The 20,064-nt window shown below is 45.7% G+C and overlaps 1 protein-coding gene across 1 annotated transcript; it reads right to left on the reverse strand.

The window, feature by feature from the left end:
* Nucleotides 1-973: 973 nt before the first annotated feature.
* PDZD9 (PDZ domain containing 9) lies at nt 974-18,556 on the reverse strand. Its single transcript, XM_036460157.2, has 3 exons — nt 18,331-18,556; nt 7,072-7,261; nt 974-1,924 (listed from the first exon to the last, which is right to left on the reverse strand). Exons 1-3 carry the CDS (start codon nt 18,554-18,556, stop codon nt 1,540-1,542), a joined length of 801 nt encoding a protein of 266 aa, XP_036316050.1. The 3' UTR covers nt 974-1,539.
* Nucleotides 18,557-20,064: the final 1,508 nt, after the last annotated feature.

Raw genomic sequence — 20,064 nt, forward strand, 5'->3', positions numbered from 1 at the left:
TACTCTAGTTAGAAGTTGGCAGCCTGGGAAAGGAACAGGTTGCAAGTAGGGGTGTCATTTAAAAAAATACAGGCCCTCTCCAAAACTGGGGTACCTGGGGTGGGGGGACTTGGTCTGTTTGAACCCAAAGGGAGTGAAAATACCAAAAGGGGTTTGGGAAGGCCAGAACCGTCAGGTCTTGGGGGGGGGGGGGGGGACCCTGTTTGGCGCCTGGTGAGGGGCTAGTCCTCCCCCTGCTGGATCCCGCAGGAGGGGCTGCCAGGCGCTCCGGGCAGGGCTGGAGGGCTCTCGAAGGCTTGCTCCAGGGAGACCGCAGCTCTGTCCCAGCTTCTCGGCCAGCGGCCAGCGGACCTCCTCCTGGGGGCAGTTTGCTTGTAATGCATGCTTGATCCTCGTAAGCTGCTTCTTGGTGCAGACTCGGCCCAGCAGATAAACCAGCTCCCCTTGCCCTCCTCGGCCTCGGAGGCTGCATCATACAGGCCCAGGCAGTCTGGCCGGCAGCATCTTGCTTTACGAAGGCGGCCACATCACCCCCAGGATCTCCTTGCACTTCACCACCTACTCTGGTGTCCAGGCTACGCACCTTCACGCCATTGACCCTCCATCAGAGACAGCCACCCAGAGCCATGATCCGGGAGTCACAGGAGACGGCAAGAGCCGGACCCGACGGAACTGCAGCCTGTTTCAGATGTTGTGAAGGACAACGGGATATAACAGCGCGAGAAATTACTACAAGTAAGGTGAGCGGCTACCAGTAAATATTTCCAGACTAGTATTGGTGGCTTTTTAAAAAATAAAAGCAATTAAAAATCTCTCCTTTTAGGTAAAAACAATTAAATGGGCTGGGTTTTACCCTCTTTTTTTGCCTTTTTGCAATAGAGTCATTACTCTCATTTTTTTTTAAGAGAAGAAAAAGGGAGACAGAAACGATTGGCTGCCTCCTGCACCTCCCTTACTGGGGATCAGCCCACCACCCAGGCACGTGTCCTGACCAGGAATCGACAACCTTTCAGTGCTTGGGACAACACCCAACCAACTGATCCACATGGGCCAGGGCACAATAAGAGTTATTTCTGAAAAACATAAATTCCCCACCAGTTGTGCCCTGTGTTCCCACTGCTTCATTTTATGTCTGCCTTCCCTTCACTACGCAGAGCTGAGCTTTCCCTCACTAACTACCAGCCCAACGTTCAAATAAAAGTGGGGCAGAAAAGGAAAAAATTCTAATATGAACAACTAGCCAAAAAAAGTACTTTTCCTATTAAGTAGGGCACTTGAAGTTTGTAAAACGAGAAACTGCACATCTAAACAATAATGTGGTACTTTCCTGAAAAAGCGAAATTCTCTACTGTGTTTACCCTGTCTGGCATTGACATTCTCGGAAAGGAGCACCGCAGTGATCTGAGTGAGCTGCTTTGAGAATAAGCTGCGTGAGGCCTGTTGTGGCACTCGGGAAGTCAAAGAATTGGTGGGTGTGCACACATTCCTGTGAGCCCAGCAAGCTGTGCGAATGCTCCATGAGCACACACTGGCCAACTTCTAACCGACGCCCGGTGCGGGCTGGCCCTTATCCTTCTCGGCCTGGGCATAGTCTTCCAGCCAGAAGGCGGAGGAGGCGGAGGAGGAGGAGGAGCTGTCCCTGTCCTGCTTCGCCAGCATCCAGTACGGGGAAGGGGCTCTCACTTCCTTCTCATCTCCGTGAACCACAATGTCACACTGAAGGTCTGTTCCCACGCTGACAGGCCGATCCTTCTTTTTGTATTCATGCCATTCTCTGGAGATGGACACAGGTCTCCTTGCAGGCTGATGCTCAGTGGACTGGGGGCGTTTATAATACTTAAGTTTTTTATCTAAAACTACATCTTCCTTGTCATCACTGCTTGCGAGAAAGTCATCTTTTGCCTGCTCAGTTTTCTTCATTGTGCTGGAAATAAAAGAATAGTGAATGAAAGTTACTTTTTTTTTTTTTTCAATCCTCATTCGAGGATATTTTTTCTGTTGATTTCTTTTACAGAAAGCAGGAGAGAGGGAGGGAAAGAGAGAGAGAGAAACATCAATGTGAAAGAGACTTCGATTGGTTGTTTCCCAGCCTGGGACCAGGAATCGAACCCTCAGCCCTTTCCTGTGGGGGTTTAGTCTCACACTTAAGTTGTGCTATTTCAGTATTCTGAATCTCAGACTCTGTAATAATGCTTAGAGCACAGTAGTTGTATGAGCAAATAATTTACAGCCCAGGCTTAAGAAACACTCCCCAGTACCAGGCCACCAGCTCGGTGTGGCTGCTAAATTTACACAGATTAAACATGAATAAAATTTACAGCTCCTCATTTGCAGATCCTCACATTTCAAGTGCTTAATAGCCACATGTGGCTGGTGGCTGCTACATGGAACCACACATTTGAGCACCAGCCAGGTCCCTTTGGCCCATCCCAATAAAGGTTCAGAGCTGCAGCAACGAGCACTCAGGAGACCTGTCAGGATCTCATAAGGACCACTCCTGCGTCAGCACTGAGCTGCTCACTGAAGATGTTCTCCTGTTCTACCCAACTTCTCACGTATCTGGTCCTCAGAGGATCTCTCGTGCTCCTGTGCTAACATAAGAACAAGCTCTCAGATTAAATGATTGCCAGAGTTCCAAAGCTGGATGTAACTTTTCACTCACTGAGTAACTGGGCTCTCAATCACAGAAAGTCCTGTGGCAAGTTTGGCATAACAGACAGACCTGTCCCTGCCTTCACTGAGTTCGCACTCCCCCAGGCAGCACAGAAACAATTGGTTATGAGGATTATTTCATTGCAATTTGGATCAGTGCTGAGGACACAGGACTGAGAGAATACATCGCAGGGTCCTGAGCAGGTCGCAGACAAAGGGCCATGCAAAGGCTCTGCAGCAAAGCAGCGAGGTAAGAGCTGAGAGCCAAGTGGACTCGGGAGGGCAGGGGACTGAGGCTGGAGTGAGGCCAACGTAAGGACTGGACCGTTTATCCTAAGAACAAAGGAAGGTCTTAAAGATGCTAAGGCATGTCACAATACAATTTGCATTGTAAAAGGATCATTCTGTGTAGAGAACAGGGAACAAGAGTAGGTACAGGGAGACAAAATAGTGGCTTTAACGAGGATGGTGGTGGTAGCCAGAGAGAAGCTGACAAATCAGGAGATAACTGACAAGTCTTTGTGATTATTGGGGAAAGGGGAAGACAAGGGAGATAGAAAAATCAAGGACCGCCCCTAAATTTCTGACTTGTTTGATGAGGCAGACATAGTAACAGAAACCAAAAGGATCATTGAGATTGCCCAGGAGATTGGGAGGAGAGAGCCAAAGATTAAACCTTAGGGACTCCAAAGCTGGGGAAAAGGAGACCAAGAGAAAGTGACCAGAGGTCATAGGAGAATCAGGGGAGTGGGTATCAGTGGGAAGCAGGTGATATTTCAACAAGAGTGAGGTTGGGGGAGAAACCAAGATGGTGGCCTAGGTAAGCACTTAAGCTGCCACCTCGCACAACAATTTCAAAAACAACTAAAAGCAGGCGTCTTCAAACTACGGCCCGCGGGCCACATGCGGCCGGCAGAGGAGTCTGATCCGGCCCGCCAGGTTTTTTGGGCAGTGAGCGCAGCCGAGGTGTTACAGTAGGAATTAGTAGTTCATATAGTCCGGCCCTCCAGCTCTCTGAGGGACCGTGATCTGGCCCCCACTTTAAAAAGTTTGAGGACGCCTGACTAAAAGACAGAATGAACATCATCCGAAACCACAGGAAAGCTGGCTAAGTGGGAAATCTACAACTAGAAAGAAGGAAAGAGTCAGGGGAGCTGCAAAGCACTGAGGTAGGGAGACATGCTCACAGAGAGGAAGGGCGGCCGAGTGCCTGGCTGGCGGGAGGGGAAAGGAAGCCCCTGATTGCACTGAACCCCTGCCCCAGCCAAAACCCCGTGGACCCAGGCTCATATGGGTGGAGTCTGGACTGTAGAGAAAGGCACCCGGAGATTCCGAGACTGGGAGACTCTGGGGAGCCAGGAGCTGCAGAAGGCAGAGATCTGAGGTGCATGCGCAAGGGCAGAACTGACTGGAAGGCAAGACTGTCAGCTCATCCCTGAGACTCTGCCCCATCCAAGCTGAGCACAGAGGCTTTTGCAATTTTGCAATCCTGATCTTATAAGACTGTCTCCAATACAGAAGGTATCCCGGCATATATACAGCCGATAGTCATTCCAATTGGCCTGGAGGTCAATTCCTCCCAGTGATACCAACAACAATCAAGACTTAACTACAATAAGGCTGTACACACAGTCCACAAAGGGGAGCACCAAGAGTGTCTACCTCAGGTAACTGGGGAGGCTGACCCACTAGCCCACATGGGACACCAAGCACACAATGCCACCCTACCAACTCAGGGAAGCAGCCAAAATGAGAAGATAAGGAAATAGATCTCAAACAAAAGATATGGAGGAGAACAAAAGACTGAATATAGAGTTCACAATCACTGTTATAAGGTTTTTCAAGAATTTCTTAGAGAAAGCCGATAAATTTAACGAGACCCTGGAGGATATAAGAAAGGACCAACTAGAAATTAAACATACACTGACTGAAATAAAAAAATATAGAGAGACTCAACAGAAGACTAGAAGAACGCAAGAATCAAGTCAAAGATTTGGAATACAAAGAGGCAAAGGACACTCCTATGGAGAAGCAAAAAGAGAAGAGAATCCAGAAAGTTGAAGGAAGTGTAAGGAGCCTCTGAGACAACTTAAAGCATGCCAATATCAGAATTATGGGGTGCCAGAAGAAGAGAGAGTGCAAGATACTGAAAACCTATTTGAAGAAATAATGACAGAAAACTTTCCCCACCTGGTGAAAGAAATAGACTTACAAGTTCAGGAAGCACACAGAATCCCAAACAAAAGAAACCCAAAGAGGACCACACCAAGACACATTATAATTAAAATGCCAAGGGTACCCGGTTTGGCTCAATGGATACAGCGTCAGCTTAGGGACTGAAGGGTCCCGGGTTCGATTCCGGTCAAGGGCATGTACCTTGGTTGTGGGCATATCCCCAGTAGGGCATGTGCAAGAGGCAGCTGATCGATGACTCTCTCTCATCGATGTTTCTAACTCTCTATCTCTCTCCCTTCTCTGTACAAAATCAAAATATATTTAAAATGCCAAGGGCAAAAGACAAAGAGAGAATCTTTTTTCTTTTTTTCTTTTTTTTTTTCTTTTTTTGAGTTTTTACAGAGAGGAAGAGAGAGGAATAGAGAGTTAGAAACATTGATCAGCTGCCTCTTGCACACCCCCTACTGGGGATGTGCCTGCAACCAAGGTACATGCCCTTGACCGGAATCGAACCTGGGACCTTTCAGTCCATAGGCTGACGCTCTATCCACTGAGCCAAACTGGTTTCAGCCAAAGAGAGAATCTTACAAGCAGCAAGAGAAAAAGTTAGTTACCTATAAGGGAGCACCAATACAATTATCAGCTGATTTCTCAACAGAAACTATGCAGGCCAGAAGGGAGTGGCAAGAAATATTCAAAGTGATGAATAGCAAGAACCTACAACCAAGATTACTCTATCCAGCAAAGTAACCATTCAGAATTGAAGGTCAGATAAAGAGCTTCACAGATCAGAAAAAGCTAAAGGAGTTTATCACCACCAAACCAGTATTATATGAAATGCTGAAAGGTATTCTTTAAGAAGAGAAAGAAGAAAAAAGTAAAAATAAAAATTATGATCAGCAAATATATATCAAGTGAATCTAAAAACCAAGTGAATTAAAAATCTGATGAACAGAATAAACTGGTGAATATAATAGAATCAGGGGCAGAGAAAGGGAGTGGATTGATAATTATCAGGGGTAAAGGAATGTGGGGGTGCAGGAGGAGACTGGACTAAAATCATATACCTATGGATGAGGACAATTGGGGGAGGGGGGTTAAGGGCAGAGGGTGGGGTGGGAACCGGGTGGAAGGGAGCTATGGTGGGGAAAAGGAGAAATAATTGTAATAATCTGAGCAATAAAGATTTATTAAATTTTTTTAAAAAGTGAGGTTGGGAGGTTGTAAAGTGTCTAATGCTCAGAAGCCAAGCAAAACAAAGATGAGAGGAGACACTGGGATCAGCGATGTGAAAGTTGGGGGTGCAGGTGGGGGTTGGGAAAGGCCTCGGGCACATGATGGGAGCAAGCCCAGGCTAATACGGGCAGAGGAGTGCCCCGTCTGGGACAGCTCTTCCAACGAGTTTGGAGTGAAGTAAGCCAATCCTAGAAAGACTAATATCACATGATCCCACTTATTTGTGGCATCCACTGAACAAAATGGATTGACCAACAGGGTTGGGGGGATGAGAACAGATAAACCAAATGCATAGCCCTTGGGTACAGGCAACAGGGTAGTGAAAACTTGGGGTGGGGGCTATGGGCTGGGAGAAGGGGGGAATGGGAGCTATCTGCAGGCCGAGGGACCCCACCGGTGCCTGAATTCGTGCCCCAGGGCTCTAGTATTCACGATAAAAGGTGATTAAATCTCTTGGGGAAGTAATTAAATCTTAAGTACACTTAAAGCAGAGGAGTGCCCTGTCTGGGACAGCTCTTCCAACAAGTTTGGAGTTAGGGACAGGACAGAGGCCAGAGGGAGCAGGAGAGGACAGTGGAGTTAAGGTGGGGTTTGCTAAGATGACAGGAGCTTAAAAATGCTTAAGTGTTATTGGGAAGAACCCAGAGAGCAGCTGGATATGCAGGAAACAAGTGGAATGGGGTTCCCAGCACCTTTAAAGACGGACTGAAAAGGGGGACATGTGATGTGGGTGTTTGGAGGCGGTGTTCTCATTGGATGGTTTACTCTTTTTTTTTTTTTTAGTAACTCCAGGTTCAAGGATCCTGTCTTTCTCCTTCTTCCCGATGTCTGTTCCTGTACCGTTCTTTCCAAAAGGATTTAGAAAGGCGGGACATTATTCTAGCAGGGTCACCAATTCCTCCTACCATGGTCCATTCGATAATTTTTATATTAAACTAAGACCCTTGGCTTCATGGACCTTGGAGAATTATGTAGTATAACAAAGATTTCCAAATATGAACCACTTACCATGTTACTGGGAATTTGGTCTCAGGGATTAAATCATATATGTCTTGCCATTCTTGGGGTATGTCAATAAAATCTCGGTAAACCTCAATTTGCAGCACTGTTCCTGTGGTGATGCATTGCAAAAGCTTTAAAAATTCCCGAAGCGTATATCCCAACACATTGGCATGGCCAACATTAATCAGAACATCACCTAAAGAGGGTGAAAAATCAGCGAAATTAAGATAATGGTTGAAAGGAAATATTCCATTTCTGTCTTTACTGTGAAGTGTTTCCTATTATGGATTCATATTGCCGATTCATTTTTGAACCAAAACCAAGCTTCAGTCTTTTTTATTTTGTTTTGTTGTCAATCCTTGCCCAAGGGTATTTTTCCCCCATTGATTTTTAGAGAGTGGAAGGAAGAGAGAGGGGGAAGGAGAGAGAGGGAGAGAGTGAGGGAAAGAGAGAGAGAGAGAAACATCAATGTAAGAGAAACACATTGGTTGCCTACAGCCCACACCCCAACTAGAGCCAGGTAAAGAGCCCACAACTTGGGCATGTGCCCTGATTAGGAATTGAACTGAGGGCCTTTTGGTGCATGGGACAATGCTCAACCAACTGATCCACACTGGCCAGGGCAGACCAGTCTTTATTTAATAAAAACAACCACCACAGTGCCATGAGTGTCCTTTCCATAATAATGAATGCATGCAAGATGTTCTTACAGCAGTGCAATGGCGGATGATATGTTTTCTCAGCACTTCTGACAGGCTACACCATTTATAGTTGAAGCATCCTTTAGGATTCTAAAAACGTGTTTCAAATAAAATGAATGGCTATTACCCATTATATATATATATATATATTTTTTTTTTTAATTGCCCTAGCTCAGTGGTTGGCAAACTGCGGCTCAAGAGCCACATGTGGCTCTTTGGCCCCTTGAGTTTTTAGCAAAAGGCCAGATTAGGAGTACCCTAATTAAGTTAATAACAATGTACCTACCTATATAGTTTAAGTTTAAAAATTTGACTCTCAAAAGAAATTTCAATCATTGTACTGTTGATATTTGGCTCTGTTGACTAATGAGTTTGCCAATCACTGCCCTAGCTTGTTTGGCTCAGTGGATAAGAACATCAGCCTGCAGAATGAAGGGTCCCAGGTTTGATTCCAGTCAAGGGCACATGCCTGGGTTGTGAGATCTGTCCCCAGTAGGGGACTGCAGAAGGCAGCTGATCAATGATTCTCTCTCATCATTGACTAGAGGCCTGGTGCATGAAATTCATACACAGGTAGGGTCCCTAGGCCTGGCTGGCAATCAGGGCCGACTAAGGCCTTTGGGATGCTGGCCGGGGCCTTCCTTTCATTCCTCACTGTGCACTGGTGGTTGGCACAGGTCATGGAAAGCAATCAAACTACTAGCCTCCCACTCAAACTCCTGAAGAGACATTTTGCATATTTGTCATATATAAATACACACACACACACACACACACACACACACACATACATACACACACTAGAGGCCTGATGCACAAAACTCGTGCATGGAGGAATGTCCCTCAGCCAGCCTGCACCCTCTCCAATCTGGTACCCCTCTCACAATCCAGGACATCCCTCTCACAATCTAAGACTACTGGCTCCCACCTGCTATCTGCCTGCCTTCCTGATTGCCCCTAACCGCTTCTGCCTGCCTTCCTGATCACCACATAACCACTCCCTTGCCAGCCTTATGCCTAACTGCTCCCCTGCCAGCCTGTTTGTCCCTAACTGCTCTCCCCTGCAGGCCTGGGTCCCCCCACCCCCAACTAACCTTCCCTGCCAGCCTGGTCACCCCCAACTTCCCTCCTCTGCCAGCCTGGTCACCCCTAGCTTCCCTCACATGTAGGCTTGATCATCCCCAACTGCCCTCCCTTGCAGACCTGGTCCCCCCCAACTGCCCTCCCCTGCTGGCCATCTTGTGATGGCCATCTTGTGTCCACATGGGGGCAGCCATCTTGTGTTGAAAGTGATGGTCAATCTGCATATTACTCTTTTATTAGATAGGAGGATAGAGACCTGGTGCATGGGTCAGGGCCCGCTGGTTTACCCTGAAGAGTGTTCCGGATCAGGGTGGGGGTTCCCTTGGGGGGTGGGGCAGCCTGGGCGAGGGGCCTGTGGTGGTTTGCAGGCCAGCCATGCCCCCTGGCAATGCAAGCGGAGCCCCCAGTATCTGATGTTTATTTACCTTCTACAATTGAAATTTTGTAGCCTGGAGCAGAGCCAAGCCTTCTGCTTGCTCCTTGGCAGCAGCCATTTCTGTTAGCATTTATGTATCTTCTATAATTGAAACTTTGTAGCCTTGAGTGGAGGCCTGGGCCGGCCAGGGCAGGCAGAAAGCTTGGCTTCCTCCATCCTTGGGGAAACCCAAGCCTCCCTCCTGCTCTCTGTGGCTGTAGCCATCTTGGTTGGGTTTATTTGCATATTTGCTCCTGATTGGCTGGTGGGCATGGCTTGTAAGCATGGCTTGTGGGTGTAGCGGAGTGATGATTAATTTGCATATTACTCTTTATTAGATAGGACAAGAGCCTGGTGCATGAAATTCATGCCCAGCCTGCACCCTCTCCAATCTGGGATCCCTTGAGGGCAGTTGCAAATCCCTCTCACAATCCAGGACTGCTGGCTCCCAATTGCTCACCTGCCTGCCAGCCTGATCACCCCCTAACTATTCCCCTGCCAGCCTGATTGATGCCTAATTGCTCTCCTGCTTGTGCAATAGTCCCTAATTGCCCTCCCATGCTACTTGGTCACCCCTAACTGTCCTTCCCTGATGGACTGGTCTCTCCCAACTGTCCTCCCCTGCTGGCCCGGTCACCCCTAACTGCCCTTCCTTGCTAGCCTGGTCACTCCCAACTTCCCTCCCTTGCCAGCCTGGCCATCTCCAACTGCCCTCCCCTGCTGGCTTGGTACCCCCCAACTGCCCTCCCCTGCAGGCCTGGGTCCCCCTCAACTGTCCTCCCCTACAGGCCTGGGTACCCCCCTAAAAAAAAAGTCCTCTTTACAGACCTGATCACCCCCCAACTGCGCTTCCTTGCAGGCCTGGTCCCTCCCTTGCCGGCCATCTTGTGGTGGCCATCTTTGACCAGATGGGGCGGCTATCTTGTGTGTTAAGTGATGGTCAATTTGCATATTACTCTTTTATTAGATAGGATAAGGAAGAAGCAAAGGGAAGGCCAGATATTTTGGGCATGTCATTTGGGCAGCTTCACCAGGAAGCTTCAATTTTATATTCCACAGGGTCCAACAAAGGGGAGACAGATGCATGCCCAAAAAGTTGGGGGGACTAGCAAAGGTGCTTACTGTCAATCACACCTCTGGGGGCAGAGATGGTTGGCCAGAATGGGTGTGGCCACTGCAAGCGCAGGGAGATTTTTAATCCCCTGAACAAAGGAATTTGCTTTCCTGTGCTCTCTGTGCTCTTACTGTTCTCAGGACTCTTGGGACTTGTGTGACTCTGAGTTTGTGGGACTCCCTTGCCACTCAACCACATGACTCACAGCCACGCGGACTCTACCCACAATGCATAAATGGACTGCAGCCAGCCTGATGCTGAATTGGACCGGGCTCCAATATGGGGAGTTAACTCTGGACACTGGCTTTGCCTCTTGCTCTACTGAAACCCAGCTACATGTCTTCTGTGCCTGGACCAAGGGAAGTGGGACTTTGGAAACCCAAGGGTATAATTCCAGGCAAATCAAAATCAGTCTCCCTATGCCAAGTCTCAAAAATTCTTTTTTTCAAGATATCACCCCCCCCCCCCCAGCACCCAGTGGGGGAAAGGAAGCCCCACTCCATCCAATAACAAGTCCACTATAAAACAGACGGATTTATTTTTCTCCACCTCTGCCAACGAGGCTGTAAGTTCCATAAGCTCCATTTAGTGTGAGACCACATCTGTTTGGCTCACCATTTTATCCCAGTGCCTAGCAGGATGCCTGCACACAGTAGGCATTCAGGGAATGCCAAATGAACATGTCCTGGTAAGAATGGCAGTCAGTACATGACTTGTATTTACTTTCAAAGCTATGTATTTTAATTTCTTAAGACTCTGGATAGCAGAGCCTGCTAAAGATATCCTGGCCAAAAGAAATTTAAGGTTTAGCCAGAATAAGCTAACACTAAACTAAATTAGGAAATCAAGATGAAACCTGTTATGAAACACCAAAGGAGAAAAATGTAAAGTACACTGTTGAGAATGGGTCTGAAAAGTAACAAAGTCAAAGAAATAGAATTTTTAGAACTATCGCCTCTAAATGTGTCAATCATTGTCGAAAGGAATGAATTACGGTCTCTGAAGCCCACACCCCGAGAAGCGGCTGGATTGCCATGGAGAGAACTGGGCACTGGACTTCCTCTGTGTTAAAATCTCATTTCTAATCACAGGTAGGGGCTTCCTAGGCAGACACCTCTAACTGCTCAGCTCTGTGTATTAAGTCTCTTTGTTTCTCTAAGCCTCTATATTTCCTAATCTGCCTTCCAGGAGTATTATAAAAATAAACCATAAGCATCTATAGATGCAAGTGACAGACCTTTTTAGATTAAACTCAAAATAGTGTGACAGTTAACTGGTTAAATTAGATAATGTAGAAACACTGTACAATACCAAGGACAAATACTCAATTAATATTCATTTATTAAGCACAGACATAATCAATGTGCCAGTACTGAATGTGAGTCCTGGATCTCAACGATGAATTCCAGACTGCCTCTGACGTCAGGAGGCCCACTAACTGGCCCCAACCAGAGATTCTGTTGCGTGAGCACGGAAACACTCATAGCCCACTCCGGGGAGTGCACATCCGGCTTATCTATCACCAGCAGTTGTCACCTGACCCTTGAGAGCGGAGCGGAGCAAGTAGAGCTCGTAAGATCCGTGCTGGAGTGCCTTCAGTCTGGGAGATCAACTCTGGCAGTTTGGTCTCCAGCCCCAAACAGTGGTGCATGGAGAAAACGTTTTGCATTTTAAGGTGAAGTAAACTGTTTCATAACAGGATATTTATATACTTTCTCCTTTAATCCACTGCTTCTAACCTGAGCTGCAGTTCGAATTACCCAAGGAGCTTTCACACCGAGAACTGCCCGCCCTGGCTGGGGTGGCTTGGTTGGTTGGCATCATCGTGTGCACAGAGGGGCTGCTGGTTTGGTTCCTGGTAAGGGCACAGCCGGTTTGCAGGCTCCATCCCTGGTAGGGAGCATGCAGGAGGCAGCAACTGATGTTTCAGTCTCTCACCTTGATACTTCTCTCTCTCCCTTCCTCTCTCATAAAAATCAATACAAATATTTAAAAACAAATAAACCTAAAAAACACATGAACTCCTTTGTCCCTAGCCCCAAACCTACTGATTCAAAAACTCTTAGTATTTGCAGCCCAGGCATCTTAATTTTAGAAGCTCTCCAGGTAGTTCTAATAGGTAACCAGGGTTGCAAACCAGTGGTTTAATCCACGGGGGTTCCTGTACCACAATCATCTTTTATTTAAAAAATGACACAGACGATGCCCTGGCCAGTGTAGCTCAGTTGGTTGGGTGTCAGCCTAGTCACCAAAAGGTTGCCGGTTTGGTTCCCAGTCCAGGCACGTGCCCAGAATTCAGGCTTGATTACCAGCAGGAGGCAGCTAATCAATGTTTTCCTCTCACATCAATGTTTCCCTCTCTCCCTCTCTCTCTAAAAATAAAAATATTTTTTAAAATGAAAATTTTGCCTTACCTGGTTTGCTCAGTGCCTAGAGCATCAGCCTGCAGACTCAAGGGTCCCAGGTTCGATTCCGGTAAAGGCCATGAGCCTTGGTTTCGGCCACATACCCAATAGGGAATGTGCAGGAGGCAGCTGATCCATGTTTCTCTCTCATAGGTGTTTCTAACTCTCTATCCCTCTCCCTTCCTCTCTGTAAAAAATATATATTTTTAAAAATGAAAATTTACAAAAGCATGTCTAAGTAAGATCAGCCTAAGAGAAATGATTGCCAGCATTTCTATAGCACTGAAATTTTCATAGTACTGTTATAAAAATTATCAAGTCTCATCGATCTCTGGAAAGGTGGTTTATTTAGAGATTACGTGACTGAGGCCTCAAAAATTAAGTGACTTTGCCCCAGGCCACAGAGCTAGAAAGTGGCTCACCACATTACCATCCCATTTGCATCACTGACTCCTGAGCACAGCACCAGCTCCAAAGCAGGCACTCGGAAAACACATCTTAAATTAGAGAGAAAGCTCATTCACTCAAAGACAAGAGAAGCAAGGGATACTGATAAGGCCTTTGGGCTATGGAGTATAACAGAGAAGGTTCAAATCCTTGCTCCTTGATGTGAACATGGGCAGGTTTCTAAATATCTGATACCTTATGTGTAAGGTTTTTTTTTGTTTTTTTTTTAATAGTCACCTGAGGATATGCTTTACTGATTTTGCAGAGAGAGGGGAAGAGAGAAAAAAAGAGACAATTATGAGAGAAACATCGATTGGTTGCCTCCCATATGCACCCCAACTGGGGATTGAACCCACAATCTAGGTATGTGTCCTCACTGTGAATCAAACCAGCAAACTTTCATTGTACAGGATGACACCCAACCAAGCCACACTGGCCAGGGCTGCAAGGTCATTTAATGCATAATCCTCAGGAGGCTAGAATGAGATCATATATCTAAATGTTAATGAGTACAGGCTAAAAGGGGTCAATGGGGGGAAAAGGCGGACATCTGAAATTCCAAAATGGTGGTGGAGTAGGTGAAAGCCACACTGATGCTGTCTCAGGACCAAACTGGAATTACAACTGAAATACATAAAAACCATCCTAAATAACCAATGAATACTAGCTGGAGAGAACTCTGATATCAAGGACAGAAAGTGAAGCCACAAAGAAGGACAGAGGCGGGAAAGAGCTAGCCAGGTGCCCGCAGATAGCAGCTGAGACCGGTTTGGCTCAGTGGATAAGGCGTCAGCCTGTGGACTGAAGGGTCCCAGGTTCAATTCCAGTCAAACGCATGTATCTTGGTTGCAGGCACATCCCCAGTAGGGGGTGTGCAGGAGGCGGCATGTCGTTGTTTCTCTCTCATCGATGTTTCTAACTCTCTATCCCTCTCCTTTCCTCTCTGTTAAAAATCAATAAAATATATATTTTTTAAAAATGTAACCTTAAAAAAAAAAAATGTTGAGAGAAACCAAGATGGCGGCAGGGGTAAACACCTAACTGCAGCCTCACACAACAATTTCAATAAAATACAACTAAAATACAAAATGGACATTACCCAGAACTATAGGAAAGTCGACTGACTGGGAAATCTACGACAAGAAGGAAAGAGAAAACCAGAAGGGAAATCAGAGGAGCTGTAAAAGCCTAAGGTACGGAGACACGCGGCATGCGCAGAAAGGACGAAGCCGGAGGGGAGAGGCGGCTGAGTGCCTGGCTGGCGTTCCCTAGCGGGAAGGAGATAAAAGCTCTGGACTGTGCTGAACCCCAGTTCTGACTGCACTGAACCCCAGTTCTGGGCAAGACCCTGGGGACCCAGACACAAAGGAGGGAGTCTGGGCTGTACGGCAAAGCCTCAGGGGAGCAGAGAAAGGCAGTCTCAGAGGCGCGCACATTACACGCAGAGGATGGACTGTTGACTCTGCTAGACTGCCCTAGCGGGAAGGAGACAAAAGCTCCGGACTGTGCTGAGCCCCAGTTCCTACTTCCCTGAACCCCAGTTTTAGGCCAGACCCTGGGGACCCAGGCTCATACAGAGGGAGCCTGGGCTGTAAGGTGGAAACTCAGGGGAGCGGCAAAAGGAAGTCCCGGGGGCGCGCACATTGCACGCAGAGAACAGACTGTTGACTGTGCTGCTGGATTGCCCTAGCTGGAAGGAGACAAAAGCTCCAGACTGCACTGAACCCCACTTCCAACTGCACTGAACCCCAGTTCCAGGCTCACTGGGGGAGAGCCTAGACTGTTTGGTAATGGGCGAAACTCAAGGGCACCTTTCTCTCAGAGGTGCTTGTGAGTACCGAAGGATACTGAGGAACCCTGAGACTCAGAAGCCTCATAAGGGGGGGCTGACGGAAGCCAAGGCTGTAGGCTCCACCCTGAAACTCTGCCCCATCCAAGCTGAGTACAGAGGCTTTTAAAGCTAGCAACTCAGGGAAGCTGTGAAAATGCCGATACAAGGAAATAGATCACAAACAAAAGAAATGGAGGACAAAAAGTGACTGGATACAGAGTTCAAAACCATAGTTATAAGATTTTTTTAAGAATTTCCTAGAAAAGACCGATAAAATAAATGAGATCTATGAGGATATGAAAAAGGATCAACTAGAAATAATAAGGGATCAACAAGAAATAACAAGGGATCAACAAGAAATAAAGAGTACATTTTCTGAAATAAAAAATATTATACAGAGTCCTAAAAACAATGGAAGATCACAAGAATCAAGTCAAAGATTTGGAACATAAAGAGCCAGAGAACACTCCTCCGCAGAAGCAAGAAGAGAAGAGAATCCAGAAAGTTGAAGATAATGTAAGAAACCTCTGGGACAACGTCAAGCGAACCAACATCAGAATTATGGGGTTCCCAGAAGAGAGAGAGCAAGATACTGAAAACATATTGAAAGAAATAGTGACAGAAAACTTCTCCCACCTGGTGAAAGAATTAGACTTACAAGTCCAGGAAGTGCACAGAACCCCAATCAAAAGGAATCCAAAGAGGACCACACCAAGACACATTATAATTAAAATGCCAAGAGCAAAAGACAAAGAGAGAATATTAAAAGCAGCAAGAGCAAAGCAGGTAGTTATCTATAAAGGAGCACCCATAGGATTGTCAGCTGATTTCTCAACAGAAACCATGCAGGCCAGGCGGGAATGGCAAGAAATATTCAAGGTGATGAATAGCAAGAACCTACAGCCAAAAATACTCTACTCAGCAAAGCTATCACTCGGAATCGGAGGCCAGATAAAGAGCTTCACTAATAATAAAAAAAAAAAAGCTAAAGGAATTGATCACCACCAAACCAGAATTATATGAATTGCTGAAGGGGGTTCTTTAGGAAGAGGAAGAAAATAAAGATAAAAATTATGAACAACAAATACGTAACTCTCAACAACTGAATCTAAAAACCAAGAGAATTAAAAAACTCTGATGAACAATATTAACTGGTGAATATTATGTAATAGAATCAGAGGTATAGAAGGGGAGTGAACTGATGATTCTCAGGGAAAAGGGGAGTAGGGGTGTGTGGAAAGAGACTGAACATAAACTGTGTACCTGTGAATGAGGACAATCGGGGGTGGGAAAAGGGCAGAGGGTGGGGTGGGAACCTGGGAGGGGACCAATGGAGGGGGAAAAAATGAGGAACATTTGTAATACCCTGTTTCCCCCAAAATAAGACAGTGTCTTATATTAATTTTTGCTCCCAAACATGCACTAGGTCTTATTTTCAGGGGATGTCTTATTTTTCCATGAAGAATTTTGTGCACATTTATTGTTAAATGAAAATAAAGGAAATTTATTACCTGTATACGGTACGGTAGTACGGTAGTTGTCAACACAAACCAGACAAACTGTGAATCCTACAGTATCAAGAATTTACTCATTTATTCAATGACAATCATGCCATCATCTTCTGGAACATCATCATAACAATCCAATTCCTGAATTTCCTGGTGAATTTCTTGTGACTCCATTTCTTTCAGAATCAGTGGACCAAATCTCTCATGTTTAGCCTAGGGGTGGGGGGGCCTTATTTTGGGGGAATGCCTTATATTTCACTCAGAAGGAAACTTGTAAGTAGGTCTTATTTTTGGAGGATATCTTATTTTCAGGGAAACACGGTAATATGAACAATAAAGATTTATTAAAAAATAAATAAATAAATAAATACCTTTTAGAGGAATTTAAGGAAGAGATCAACAGCAATTCAGTCATAGTAGGGACTTTAATACCCTGCTGACTTCACTGGATAGTTCTTCCAGACAAAAAAATTAATGATGAAACAGTGACTCCAAATGACACACTGGACCAGATGGAATGATTTTTTTTTTTATTAGTGACTTTAAAAGTTGACATTTATAGAACATTGCACCCCAAAGATGCAGAATATACATTCTTCTCAAGGGCACATGGAACATTCTCAAAGATGGGCCACATGTTAGGACACAAAACAAGTCTCCACAAGTTCAAGAAGGTTGAAATAAAATGACAATGGAATGAAATTAGAAATAAACTTCGGTAAATACACTCCAAGACATTCAAACACTCGGAGGCTAAAAAGCATTAACAATGCTTTAAACAATGAATGTGTTACCAATGACATCCAGAAAGAAATAAAAAAAACTTCCTGGAAACAAATGAAAATGAATACTCAACAACCCCAAATCTCTGGGAAACAGCAAAAGCAGTCCTGAGAGAGAAATTCATCAAAAAACAAAACAAAAAAATTATTAATAAACTATCTCACCCTACAATTTGAAGAATTGGAAAGAAAACAAGAAAAACCCAGAGAAAGAAAGAAAGGAAGAAAGGAAGAAAGAAAGAAAGAGAGAGAGAGAGAGAGAGAGAGAGAGAGAGAGAGAGAGAGAGAGAGAGAGAGAGAGAGAAAGAGAGAGAGAAGAGAGAAAGAGAGAAAGAGAGAAAGAGAGAAAGAGAGAAAGAAAGAAAGAAAGAAAGAAAGAAAGAAAGAAAGAAAGAAAGAAAGAAAGAAAGAAAGAAAGAAAGAGAGAAAGAAAGAAAGAAGGGAAGAATAGATTAGAGGTCAATGGCAGCGGGAGGGGTAGGGGGTCCTAGGGACAGATGTAATTCTTTCCACAATAAAGATTTTTTTTATCTCAAAAAATAGAGAAGCGGCATCTGTAATACTTTGATCAATAAAGATACATTTAGACTAATAATAAATGTTAATAATGATCAATACTGCCTACCAAGGAAGCGATCTTTCCCCACAGAGACCCATGGGCCCTGCAGTGACACTGTGCCTGTGTGTGTTACACTTGCCAGATGGGGGTGAAACTGGACCAGGGACTCACTGAGCCTCATGTCCTCACCTATCGAAGGGGGATGGTAATAGTTTCTACCTGGGGGTTATTGTAGAATTCGAAGACTAAATAATGCACAATATGGAGGATTATATAAGTGATAGCAACCGGCTGGCCCATAGGAGCTCTCAATGTCGTCATCATCATCATAACCATTTACGCTGAACAACCTGAGCCTCCATGAAGGCAGGTGGGAGGGAGGCAGTGGTGCGTGGGCCTGGAGACCCGGGACCCAGTCACCTGGCTGAAGCGTCCCATCGCTGGCGGCAGCCCCCTTCTTGAGGAGGTGGGTGATCTGGAGGTAGGGCCCATGCTGGATGACGATCAGGCCTAGCCCCAGGCTGCCCACGGGGAGTTCGGTCCTCTGAGTTATGCTCAGGTTGTGCACCTTGAGGCTGAGTTGTTTTTCTGACAAAGAGAGGGAGATGTGTTTTAAACCTTCATCCAACAACAGCATGGCAGGCATCACTAGTGCTCTAAGTGGACCTCCAGGGCAGTTAACATCTCCTGTCCTCAGTTTCCTGATCAGCAAAGAGAGGACAGTGAGTGTCCACCTCAGAGGCTGTGATGAGAATTAAATTGGGCAATGAAAGGCTTCTGCACAGAAGCCAGCACACTGTGAATGTTTAGTTAACGTTAGCTATCATTATCCATTCACTTAACAAGCATTTACTGAATCAGAAGTGTCTGCCCTCACAGATCTTCCCACCTATGAGGAGACAGATACCCAGTAGTCAGGGAAACAGATGGTGAGTAACAGGGTGACACAGGCCAGGCAGGAAGACACAGGAAGCTCAGCGGGACCAATAGGAGGCCAAGGTCTCCTGCGGGGAAGGCGGGTCAGGCTTCACAGAGGAGGCAACATTTGAATTAAGGTCAAAAGGACTAATCAGAAATATTTATGCGAAGGAGGTGAAAGAGAGCAAATGAGACCAAGGCTGAGAAGCAGGGAAGGGTGGAGAGGAGGAGGGCAGCAGGGGAAGCCAAGGCAGAGCAGACCTGCCTCTTCTCCCTGCCTGGGAAAGCTAGATGCTGTTTTCACAGACACAATACCATTTGCATTTATTATATATATTTTTTTTTTTTTTTTTTTTTTTTTACAGAGAGGAAGAGAGAGGGATAGAGAGTTAGAAACATGGATGTGAGAGAAACATCGATCAGCTGCCTCTTACACACCCGCTTCTGGGGATGTGCCCGCAACCAAGGTACATGCCCTTGACCGGAATCGAACCTGGGACCTTTCAGTCCGCAGGCCGAGGCTCTATCCACTGAGCCAAACCGGTTTCAGCTAATTTGCTTTTTTTTTTTTTTTTTTTTAAGGAACCTCCTGCTTCTGTGTGGAGCAGGAATAGGGGCCCAGAGTGGACTTGAGAAATGAAGGGTTACTGCAATCATCCAAGCAGTCATGACCATGCGTGGGAATGCACATCAGGATAACAGCATTTGGGAAGAAACTGGGTAGTGGGAGGGGTTGAAATAGGCTTTCTATAGGACTGAACCTCACAAGGAAGTTTCAAAGGCTGAGCAGTGATTTAAAACAAGAGGAAGCTTCCTTTTCACTATAGGAGCTTCTGGTGAAATGTGTTTTCTGCACACTTTTCCAGCGTTTCATACACACACACTCACACATACTCACACACACACACACACACACACACACTCACACACACACTCATACACACACACAACTCATACACATACACACACACATATACACATACATACACATACACTTACACACACACTCTCTCACACACACACACACACATACACTTAAACACACATACACTCTCTCACACACACACATACACTTAAACACACACACTCACACACACATACACTTACACACACACTCTCTCTCACACACACACACACATACACTTAAACACACATACACTCTCTCACACACACACATACACTTAAACACACACACTCACACACACATACACTTAAACACACTCACACACACACATA

This window comes from Pipistrellus kuhlii, unplaced genomic scaffold, assembly GCF_014108245.1.
Source record: "Pipistrellus kuhlii isolate mPipKuh1 unplaced genomic scaffold, mPipKuh1.p scaffold_m20_p_31, whole genome shotgun sequence".
NCBI lineage: Eukaryota > Metazoa > Chordata > Mammalia > Chiroptera > Vespertilionidae > Pipistrellus > Pipistrellus kuhlii.

Coding starts and splice junctions, on each gene's coding strand:
- PDZD9 (XM_036460157.2), bottom strand. CDS start 18,556: ATGCCTGCCATGCTGTTGTTGGATGAAGGTTTAAAACACATCTCCCTC. Junction 7,262..18,330: donor CGATGGGACGCTTCAGCCAG/GTGACTGGGTCC, acceptor CACCCTCTTTAG/GTGATGTTCTGATTAATGTT. Junction 1,925..7,071: donor ACCAAATTCCCAGTAACATG/GTAAGTGGTTCA, acceptor TTTTATTTCCAG/CACAATGAAGAAAACTGAGC.